Source organism: Passer montanus, unplaced genomic scaffold, assembly GCF_014805655.1.
Source record: "Passer montanus isolate IOZ18808 unplaced genomic scaffold, ASM1480565v1 scaffold25, whole genome shotgun sequence".
In the NCBI taxonomy this organism is placed as follows: domain Eukaryota; kingdom Metazoa; phylum Chordata; class Aves; order Passeriformes; family Passeridae; genus Passer; species Passer montanus.
Genome location: NW_024367149.1, coordinates 2,460,752 through 2,472,927, shown reverse-complemented (window position 1 = coordinate 2,472,927; position 12,176 = coordinate 2,460,752). Strand labels below are relative to the sequence as shown.

Genomic DNA, 12,176 nt, shown 5'->3' with positions numbered 1-12,176 from the left:
TTTAGTCTTTACCAAGACTGAAGTATTTAATTGGGGAAAAAAACCAGCACAGAACCAGGCAAAAAACTTAATTCCTTGCAAAAAAAAAAAAAAAAAAAGCATGCAATGTTCACTTCAAGCATGAGAAATTATGTGGCTTTAAAAAAAAAAAATCAATACTTCTAGAAACAGGCAAATATAAAACATGGGGAAAAAATGCTCACATTGGAAGAAGTAAAAATTTATCATATAGCCATCTCAGACATTTTCATAAACAGGTTCTTGACGAAAGAAACCATCCCAAGATTAGTTTACACTGAGTGGGGACGAGTATAAGTAAAGCTACTTATGGGGTAATTCCCTTCCTGCAAAAGCACAAACACACGACTGCTGAGCAAAGTATACTTACACTAGTACAAAATTATGTCAACATCAGTAATTAATACACAACCAAGCCAAGATGGTTCAGGGTGCTTTTTAAAATCATGGTTGCACATTAAACAAAATGAAAATAGCCCTAAATTCCTGAAATTACATTAAAGTCTGCAGTAAGAAATTCTTATCTTAGCTCTTTTTAATGCTGTAATTATAAAGTTTTCTAGAAATTATTGAACTTACCAATACCAAGTTTTTTTGCTCTTACCCTAATGGTAAGAGCAAATTCTCACTTCTCAATTGCCATTTCCTGAGGTCAGAGTTAATCTTTAAGAAGGAATTCTGCATCTGCATCAAGACTGTATCAGAAGAGTGGCAAATCCACTACACAGCAGCAGATTTCTCTAGTCCTTCATCCATCCATCCACCCATCCTTTGACACAGGAAGTGAAAATTGCATAGGAGAGTACAGCATAAAGAATACTTAGCTCTAGTATATGAGCTATTTTTAATTCTTCCTGGAAAAAAACCCAAGTTTTAGTAACTCCATCAAGAAACAAGACGTTCAAAGGTCAAAAAACACCAGGCCAAAGTGACTTCAGATAATGGCACAGTTTCTATTCATAGAAGGACGAACGGTTATATAATACAATAGGCTGTAATTATAAAAACAACTTTGTGGGAAATCAAATACACATCAAGGAGAAGTAATATATTGCTATACAGTACTGAAGCTTTAATGTTTTTCTAATATGAATAAGGCCTCTTTTTCAGCCACAGAATGGTTTGGGTTAGAAAGAGCCTTACAAGATCATCTAGGTCCAATTCCTCCACTGTGGGCAGCAGACACTTTCCAATAGACCAGGCTGGTCAATGCCCCATCCAGCCTGGCCTTAAACACTTCCAGGGATCCACTACTTCTCTGGGCAATGTTCCAGTATCTCACCACCCTCAGAGTGAAGAACTTCTTCCTCATATCTAACTAACCTAAATCAATGATAAACTTCTCTTTCAAAAGTTTAGAAATACTAAAATTATATTTGAAGCATTGTTAAATAAAAAGGCAAAATTAGAAAATTAAAATTAACACATTTTTCCACTGTAATTCAATTTGCACTCTTTACATTGCATTAACTCAGGCTTTTGCTTTTAATGAAGTATCTGACCCAAACACAAAAGCTCTGGACTCAAATATATAGAAAATAATATTAAAATTAATCATAATGAAAAATAATAAAAGCCTTTCCATTGTTCAGATAAGGCACTTTTAAACAGAGATTATAGCAGCAGTGCTAACAGAAAAAAGCAGCATTACTAATTTCCTAGCAGCATAATGGAGAACCACCCATGCTCCACTTGGAACCTGATACAATTGTGTGGGGCAAGTCTCAAAAGGCTGAAAAGTCTTTGCAAGTAAATTCACAGTAATTAGGTTTCTAATTATACCCAGAGCATTAGTGATTGCTATGGTTAAAACAGCCTGAAGTGTTTCTTTATTCCTCTCTTTCTGAAAGCTCGGTCCTTCATTGTTTGAGCAGAAATTCTAGGAGTTTAGTCTGCCTGAACAGGTATTTTTTTTAAAGTTTAAACAGAAGAACAGAGAGCCCTGACCTTATGTACAGAGAGCAAAATTAAACTTTTCCACTATAAAAAAATACTCCCTGGTATTGAAGCAGCTAGAAAGCGTGAAGTACAGGGCCTCGGATGGGGCAAATCTGAAGGCTGAAAAGCCCCAGACCAGAATTCACAACAGTCCAGGTTGTACACTCAGCTCTGAAGGCACTTGCACACATGCATCTGAGGCAGCTTCTAGCAGCCACATCATGCCCTAATTACAGCACCTACATCACTCCACTGTCCATGCAGACCATGCTTTATTATCAGCACAGCACTCTGAAATACTGCCTGTGCTTTTACAAGCATCCACAGGTGACCTCTGCCACAAGCAAGCAACTTCAACATATTGCTGCCCTCCTGAACTACAGACATGGAATGTATAATTATAGGACAGAATCTCATTTGGACTCTCTGTCCAACTGGACTGAGATGAAAAACCTTGAGACCTTTATTCTATTCATAGCTCTACCCTTGAGCTGCCGCGTGATGTAGAAAAATTTGACTTTCCTGTGCCTCAGCTTGCTTTGCCTTCCTGAGTCAAGTCTATTCATCACCCTTCATCCTGAAAATGAAAGAAATGTGCCTCAGTACATTTTTTTCATTAGTATGTCTGGGCACAATTACAGCTGAGAAACAATATTTACATAGCATTTTATAGCTACTCTGAGATTGATTAACTTGTAACAAAGACAAATAGATGCAATTGCACTTATAAATTATTAACATTGCAAAAGTAAGAGTAAGCCTTCAGAAGTAGGAAGCCATCAGCTACTTATCTGTTAGGAAAACTCAGCTTTTATTAATTTCTGTGCCATCTTTTTTTCCACTACTTCTTTTAAAGCATAAATGCATCTGTTCATTGTGCTTTGAAAGAAGATCCTCCTTGGAACATGTACACTCACTGTAGTTATAAAATATATCAGTTAAACTTTTCTGTAGTTATTAACTCTTTTGTTCTCCGAGTGATTAAGGGGTACACTTCCTGCACTGCTGCAGCTCTGATGACTCACATTTAATCAGTGTCCAAACAGTGAAACTCACAGGGTAACAACTGTGAAAAAGTGACATGCTGTTACAGAACTGAATTAAAATAGGAGGAATCCCAGTGAGATAGTAAAGAAGTTTAAAAAATGCATGTCTTACAAATGGAAATAGCTGATTTTAACACATTCTGATTTTCTGTATTTTTCCTAAATAAGCAAGGAATGCTAAATTCTGACCCTCGGAGATATACACTTCCTGAATTGTTGAGGTCTTTGGTTACGCAAAATACCAAGAACTGGTTAAGAAACATCCTGTAATTTCTGTACCTGACTGGAATTTTAGCACTATCCTCACTCACTGTTACTCTCTCAGGAAAGCAATGCATACATGAGCAATATAATCACCCAGTGCCATGAAGGAATAACCACTTGAAATCAGCTACCTCAGGTTCTAACATCTATTCAGGATATGCATGCACAGTACAAATTACTTTTTGCTTGGATGCACAATTACATTCCTTCTGAAGTGCAGAAGAGATACATAATTCATAGAGAGCTATACCTCATGACCCAAGTGTACTTGTCCTTGCAAGTCATACCCAGGTTTTTTGGCTGCTTTATTGTCTCAGCCTGACACTGATGTAAACCCAGACTGCAATAACAAAAAATAAGATGTTATAGTGACAATGTTGACAGATAACAAACTAGGAAAAATCTCCCCTGAAAATCATCCCTAAGTGTGACAGGCACAGTCAGAATCAGTACTAAGGCCACGGTCAGATCACAGCAGCAGCAGCAGCTGTCCAACTTGAGATAAATCACAAATTACCTTCTTTGTCCCAATGTCAGTAGAACTGGTGTGAAACAGAACTGAAATGAGCATGGAAGGTGCCCAAAGCCAGCCCGTCTGTATCAAAGTCAAGGGGAAATGTGCCATCTATTCTATCAAATGAATCACTACAGCCAGTGCTGCAATGGTACAGGAGAGAGGTGGGGGGATGCACGGTGAGGAAGAGGAGGAGAGGCAGATGACACAGCTCTCACAAGGAGGTATTGTTTCCAGCTGAACGCATTGCTAAGGGGTTCACAGTCAGCTGAGATTAATAAATCCTTTCACCTCTGAAAGCACTCAGCTGCAGAGCAATTGCTACCAGAGGTAAAGTGCTTTCACTGCAATGTACCTTTCCAGAATAGGGAAAACTGCTGACTTTGACCTCTGGAAATCCATATTGGAGGACACAGCTTCAGCTGCATGTAAGACACTGAAAACTGCTCCTTATGAACACTCTCCCAATGCACCCATCCAAGTACATGAACATACCCTTCCCAAAAATGTGTGGGGAGGCCAGGGAGAAAATGCACAAATTGAGCAAGTGAAACATTAAGTCAAGATGAGGTCAACTGAGTAAAACAAACAAAAACCACACTCTGTTTTTTTTAGGGAAAGTTCCTCAATTTTACCCATCACTAATAACAGAGAGGGTGAAATACAAAGGAACTCAAACAGCATCAAGACAGTCGCTGCCAAGAGAAGCAAGAGCAACCTACTTATTTCAAAATGCAGAACTAAGGCCCAGCTGTGAGCAGGGAGATGGAGAATTATTCTTGCACCTTACTTTTCCATCTTCCTAAAAGGTCAGCACTCATCCAGAACTAAAGCAGTAACCCAAAAAAGCCAAAATGAAGATAGTACAGATACAGTGTTACAGCCACCCCTCGAGCCACAATATGCTTAGGGTGTTATGCCCTTAATGACCTTCAGTAAACCTATTCCTCATATACTCCTAAAGCCAGAAGAGTGTTCAAGGAGTTTCCTCCTCTGGAGAAATCCCAAGGACAAGGCACGTTATACTTGCTCCCTCTCTCAACAGCTCTGTCATGCATCATTTCCCATTGCCCCTGCAGAGTTTTGTCCTGTACTGTTAACATTATAGCAGCACTCAAAATTCCTGGAGAGACAGCTGGGTTATAAAGTAATGCTGGGTATTTCACTAAATAAGCAGTAACACACCAGAAAAAGATGAGGCACCTTCATTCCCCTATGTTCTTTGTCTGTCCTGTGAAGTCCTGCCTTTTAAAAGACAGAGAGGCACTCGTGAATTTCTCAACTTGGCTTTTAAGTCTGCTAAGTTCTGACTCACTTTCAGTGAGCAGACTGTCCCCTCTGTCCTGGTGGCACACAGGCAGCTGCGGTTACATTTAACAGCAAGAGCAATCAGGAACACACACATCAGCTTCCAGCCAGGAGAGAAATAGCTGGCACAATTACAGCTGGGAAAGATACTACCACAAATGAGCGTCCTGGAGTTGCTGGAGTTTAAGTTTAGCCATGTTCCTTATTCTGGCAGGCTAAGAGGGAGGACAAAAGTAATTTGAGCAGTAACAATTTCTGGGCACCAAATCAATTTTTTCCCCTGTTCTGCACAGATAAAAGAATTATCCACTACAGTTAGTACACTACAGCTTTAAGTTTTGAGCTGAACACAAGTGGAATACTTCAGCCCAATATGAGAAAAACTTAGAAAAGTTAAGCTACTTTATCAGACAACTCTTGCTTTAAGTTCTATTTTTACATCTTTGTTTCTAATATTCACTGCTGCCTCAATAACATTACTTGCTATTTTTAGCATTTCAAAAAAGCGTCATTGTGATCCTCAAATCCCTAAACTATCTGAAAACTAGCAAAGAGATCCATAAAACCATAGCTGGATCCATGTTATAAGAACTTTCTGAACATTTGTTTTCAATTTTGGTGCAGAAAGTACAGCACTAACAAACATTATAGCTGAGTGGATGAAACAAACCTTGAAGTTACTAATAACTCAAACATTAAAGAATTCACAATATTCCATCTCAGTGCTGTACCCAGTCTCTTCCTACAAAGCAAAAAAACACCAAACCAAAAATAAAAAAACACAAATAAACAAAAAAAAACCCCAACAACAAAATAAAACCACCCAAAAATAAACCTAAACCAAAACAAAAAAACAACCCAAACAAAAACCAAACAAACAAAACTGTTTCAGGAAGCTTAGAGTACTGCACAATACTGTCCAAAGCAGTCTTTCTAAAAAAAGTAATGTTCACAAGGTTAGTCTCTCAGGCTTTCCAGACTGGGAAGCAGAGGCAACAGCAATAAAGTCTACCTTAAAGAATACACACAAACACACCCTCTAAAGCTAATGCCACAGACAGAGAGCAACTAAAATTGTTACCATCACCATTTGCTTGCTACCACTCACAACAGCACTGTGAGTGCCTTGACAAAACATATGCTCCCTCAACCACCTAACCATCAATTCAGCCATCCCAGCTCAAACCACTTTCATCAGATTTATGCTCCCAGTGCCAAGCTGAGCTGGCCTGGGAGCATAAATTTTTTTACAGGAGCACTCCTGCATTCACATCTTCTGGCAAAGGCAAGTAGGACAGTCACAGCAGAACACAAAACCATGACGTGACTCTCTCCACAAAGAGGACAAGTTTTTCTCTATGGCCTAGTTGCTCACACACCGACTGAATGTCTTTTCATTGGCTCTTCACTAAACAAAGAACAGAAGGAAGTCAGATGTCAGTGTACGTAAGACCCACACCCTTGACGTGGAACAAATGGCACCCCCAGTAGCCCAAGACACAACAGCTGTACCCACCCACCCCGGATACCACCACACATCCATGAGCCACCTGAGAAAGAGTAAACATTTTCCAAACCCTTGCAAGAAGATCCATTTCTACAGTACATTGTTAGACCTTAGTACAAGAATTGACAAAAATACCATTTTACTTTGAAAGAGATAAACCAGTATTTATTTTGATAATAAAGGTTTGATTGCTTTTGATTAATTCAGCTTTTTCTGCTGCATAACTGGTTTCCATGGAAATGCAAGTAGATTAAAAATCTGCAACCAAAAGTGAGTCAGTTTTGCCTGTTTATGTCTCCTCAGTTCCCTTGGAAACAGACATTAAAAAAAAGGAGTAAAAAGGATGAGGGTCCTGAAATACCTTAGGAAAATCTCTTCTCAAAGCTTTATCTCTTTGGCTGCCTTGCCAGAATTGGAGTTGAAAATAACACATAGCAACAGATGACAGAACAGATAGTTGATTTTTTTAGGGAGACATCAACAGAACATACCTGGAGATGTTTCAGAAACCACATTCAAACTGACAATCTCAAATTGTATTAACGTGGGTTTTGGCAAAAGTACTTCACGCAGAGTACATATTTCCTTAAATTAGTTCAATGCTAATGTAGAAAGAAATACAATAGAGAACAAGAAAATAGCATCACACTGTCCTTGTCCCAAGTATACTTCAATACTTTGAGAGAGAGGGAAAAAGTAAAAGCTGACTTGGGGAATGAGTCCAATATTTCCATTGCCAGGATGCTTTTTAATGGATTCATTCCTTCCTTACAACACATTCATTTTGAAGTTGCAAAATCAGCTATACACACACCAGGTTAAGTAACTCCATCTCCCACCATACTTTTCAAAGACAACAGTGCACCCTCCTACAAGCTGTATCTTCACACTGGTACAGACAACATCTTCCTTCCTCCTCAGAGCTAAATGCATCAGGGAAGGAATAGGATGGGAAGTTACTTGGAAAGAGGCTGCTGTGCATGTCTCAGACCTTCAAAGCCTGCTCCTATCACTACCATTACCATGCAAGAATTCCCCAACAACCAAGTGGCCAGAAACACAAAGAACAGCAGTACAATTATTTGCTCCTCTAAGTTCCTTCTAGAATGTTCAAGACAGCTAAGCCTGATTACAAACTAGTTATTTCCTTGTTTGTCTCCCACATCACATTATCAGCTCTCTGTGCTCAGCACACCTCTGTGCAACTCAACACTTCATCAGGGAGCTGTGGAATCCATTGTCACTGCCTATCTGGGAAGAATGTGCAGGGTCAGTGCACATCTCTTACTACTACTGTCAGGGACTGAAGCTGCATTACAAACATCAGGAAAGAGAAAAAGGAAATCTGTCCTAAACCCTGCTCATGTACTCCCAACCATCACCAGAACTCAAGGGCTTTCCTGCATTCAGCATTACACCCCTTATTTTTGTACTTTGCTGCTCTCTGAGAACTAACAACATTCTGCCACCAACATGAAACAAGGCGTGGGGAAGAGTAGCCAGTCATGATACTCCCTAAAAGGATGAGAGGGGTAGCAATCGCTGGAGGTTTGTCTTGAACAGAAGAAGGAGTTGAACTTAATTCAATGTTAATTAGTTCACATTAGCTGAATTCAATCTATTCTTGTCACAGTAAAGATAAGCCTTTTAAAAAATTAATTATTTCCTATTCTCCTTTGTATTTTGGCAAAGTGCGGAGTCACACAAAAAGGAGAATAATCTTGCAGTACTCACTAAGGCATCATTCAAGGAGGACAGATTTAACATCAAGTGGAGAACATTTAATGTTAAGGGAACATAAGAGAAACATTGGTGTGTATCTTTCAGTCTATTTCGAAGTTTAGCCTCGTTTCTTGTAGAGGTCAGATGTACACATAAACAAAATAATTCAGCTATTCATTTACTTTAGCAGCTAAATACACAAACATCCAAGTGTCAGAGAGACTAGTTTACACAGTAAACCACTTTACAGCTACCATTCAAATTCATCCATGACAATGATAAACTGAGGCATCTTCTAAAACATTAAGTGAACAAACCACACAAGCAGCAAATAAGCAGATCAAGTGTTTTCCACTATACTCTACAAAAATTGTTTATTTCCATGATTAAATGCAGTTGTCAAGTTTACTAAAGCCAGTCTCTGAAGAGACTGCAAAGGTGTCAGGGTGCTGGGATCAGCTTAGTTTCATACCTCCTCTAGCACAACGAACAGAACAAAAACAAATGTCACTGCTGAAGCTAGGGAGTCACTATTAAACAGATGAAAGGCACTGGTCATGAGAAAAATGAAAGTAATTTAATAAGAAGATAATTCACACAGAATCAATAATCTTTGATTACTAAGGACCCCAAAATTAACACATCGGACTTGGTTTTGCCTTTGGGGACATCAGCATTATCATATCCATCTTAAGGAAATTTACAAGGTCACACACGGCATTGTAATTCAGGAAATAAAATCACAACAGTTCCGCACCACATATCTGGGGCACTTAACTAAGCAAGGCTCCCCTTCAGCAAACACCAAGTATAATTGCCCCATTATACATTGTATCATATTACACATTCTCAAGAAGGCCTAATCAGTTAAATAAGTAATTCAAATCTGTCATTTGTTAACTTCCAAATGCTGATTTATAGAACATTATTTATTTCACATTAACTCTTCATATGAAGTTTTCCAAACTGGGGTTTTAGATTTCTACTTTATATTTGCATAAGCTCCTCTTGAGTTAAATTGCATGATAAATAAAATGGGTTTTGAAGCATAAAAAAGTCTGAAGACCAAATGAAACATGAAAAAATGTTTCAAAAGTAACATCTGCCCCTATACATTAGGCTGCTGCTTATGCTAATATTTCAAAGAACTTCATTCAATATTTAAGACAAAATCCACAAAAGTGTCTAGAAGGAACAACAGTACAGCCTAAATTAATTGTGACAACTGATAAAGAACAATAAGTTAAATCCTCAAGCTAGCATCATCTCTCTGTACATGTTGAAGAAGCTTAATACAAGCACTACAACTTCCAAGAATAAATGAGTGACACATTTTACACAAAAGATCAGAAAAAGGGAGACACCAAACCAAAGGTCTGTTATGTTACCTCAACAGTGCTCCTGTCAGAACAGGATACCCAAAAGCAGCCAATGCACTCACCAGAAATCACTCTAAGTAGGCTGCAACTTAGAGTCATCTTTCCAGGTAAAAGTGTTCCATTTATAGAAAGCCACAGCGTCTGCACACAGATTTGCAACACTGTGCTGCAAACCAAAGTTACCACAAAACTTCCCAGGGACTGACATGGTGTAAAATAACAAATAGCACACAAAACTAAAGGCACAAAATCCAAAGAAGATTGCAGAAAATTAGAACCCTCCCCAGCACCTTGGTGTATAACACAAACACATAGCTGCTTCTTCATTTGTAACAAAGATCACATGCAAGTTGTGGCATGAAAGTTTTTTTTTTTTTTTGCAAGCCTTGGGAAGTCCAACATGATTTCCTGGTGGCGTGAAGGAAGTAAAGGATGGTAGGTGGTACAATTTCATAACAGATGATCATGTAATAGCAGACATGGAAAAATTGCTCTTTTAACCACAACTGTACTTATGTTCATACAGGAAGGATTTTCTACATCTTGTCAATAAAAGTGTTACTTTGCAGAAACACATAATAAAGACTTTTAACTCCCTCTCTGATGCACAAACCTGAAGAAAAAATTCCTGCTCAGAAAAACACTGTGCATCTCCTTTTACAAATTTAGTCTTACAATACTTGTTCTAGTCCAAGGCACTTTAACAGTCCCCCTGTCAAAGTCAGTGCATCAGCACAAGTGTCATACCCAAGTCATCATCTGTCATCATGCAAAACTTCTTAAGAGCACACAACAACAGATTTGGAGCACAGAGGTAGAAAAAATGTGAAATTTAAGAAGCATTGCAGCAGAAACCTCTATCAGCATGCACAAAAACACAATGCAGCAAAGAAGAAATTTGACCAGCAGCTTCTTGTCAGTTCTGGATCAGTATTTCTCAGCTGCTGATCCAGGGATCAACAGTCAGCTCGGAGATATCTGAAACAGCCTGTGGAACAGCTGCAAGGAAGGCTGGCTTGTGTTTTGGGCAGGAGGGGAGAGGAGGGAATTGTTTTCTTGCTTTTATGTTTTCAATAAATAGTTCTTGTATGCAGGCAAAATCAACACAAACAAAAATAAGAGCAGCAACTGAGCAATCAAACTTCAGCCTAATTTCATTGCAACTGTAACCTTCTATGGCCGTACTGCACAGTACAATCCTCAGATTGTATTCAATGAGGTCAGATGTCTCTTTGGACTTAAAAAGGTTGAAAGACATCCTGTAGATGACAGATAGTTGGCAGATAATAACATGGAAGACAAATGGAAGATGAGGATTTCTTAAGGACAAAGTAAGATGATGAGATAACCAGCACATATCATTACAAAAAGAAATCAAAATTCACCAAAGGAAAAAAACCCCAAACATTTCTTAGATATGTTAAAAGGCACAAAGGATTCAGAAAATAAAAGCCTCAACATACAAACTCTTTATTTTGACAATTAGGAATAATAAACTAACAGAATATTAAAAAACTGAGATTTCTAATACTAGATTTATAAAGCATGAACCTGCTCTTATACCCAGTAATAAAAGCAAAGCCATAAAGAGCATTAGGTAGTCACAAATTCGACCCCTTAAGCACACTAAAAGCTCTAGCATTTGAGTGGGCTTAATCACATCCCTCTAATACTACTAAATCAGAACCACCTCACCACTACTGCAACTATTTAACAGACGTTTCAGGGAGCCCAGAAACAGTTGCACCATTCCCCTACTTACTTGAATCCTCCCATCTGAGAAGGTGCAACTTCCAAGCAGAATAGTACAGAAATCCCAGTACCAGAAAGAGGCAGAGGGCTAGCAGCAGGTTACGCATAAACACCAAGAGTCCCATCTTCACATTAAATCTGCTCTTCTACATGACCTGAGAAAGAAAAACAGGTTGAGGCTGGAGCCACCTTCTCCAACGGGCATCCCCTCCAAAACGCGCAATCCCACACCCACCGTAAGGCACAGATCGCAGACCGTGCTCCTGCACAAGGTAAAACACAGAGCACGGCAGCGGAACAAGAGCCTCCCAGACAGCCTGGGGGGGTCCCCGCCACGCCGTGACAGAGCATCAGCCCCGCTCCGCCCGAGCCCAGCGCGCCCTGCCCGCCGAGGCCTGGCGAGCACCGCGTCCTCCCGGCACGCCACAGACGAGCCCACAGCGCCGGGCGTCCCGCGGGCGCGGCCGGAGCCGCGGCGTCCCGGCCACTCCGCGCTGCGGGGACGCGCTGCCCTACGGGCGCTACCGGCGCCTGGGGAGAGGGGCTTGCCGGGCCCGAGCGGGACGGCAGCTGACAGCTGCCAGCGGCCGGCTGGAGCCCGGGTTTGAACGGGCAGCGGCTTCGCCACCGCCGGGCTGCCCCTGCCTCGCCGTGCTCCGCTACGGGCTACGCCGCGCCGCGCCCCGCCGGACCCCGCTCGGCGCGCCAGCCGCTGTGAGCGGCGCTGC

At 40.3% G+C, this 12,176-nt stretch overlaps 1 protein-coding gene across 11 annotated transcripts in view; it reads right to left on the bottom strand.

The window, feature by feature from the left end:
- Window positions 1-12,176, bottom strand: part of ST3GAL3 (ST3 beta-galactoside alpha-2,3-sialyltransferase 3) — a 186,433-nt gene that overhangs the window by 159,867 nt on the left and 14,390 nt on the right. For 6 of the 11 annotated variants that reach the window (XR_005627680.1, XM_039711467.1, XM_039711472.1 and 3 more), the window contains exon 2: window positions 11,459-11,603. Coding sequence is in view for 6 of the 11 variants with exons in the window: in XM_039711467.1 (XP_039567401.1) it covers window positions 11,459-11,573 (115 nt within the window). In the remaining 5 variants the exon portion in view is untranslated. Of the gene's footprint in view, window positions 1-11,458; window positions 11,660-12,176 lie in introns of those variants that run through there. The other 5 variants (XM_039711474.1, XM_039711475.1, XM_039711478.1 and 2 more) reach the window with 3 other exon arrangements.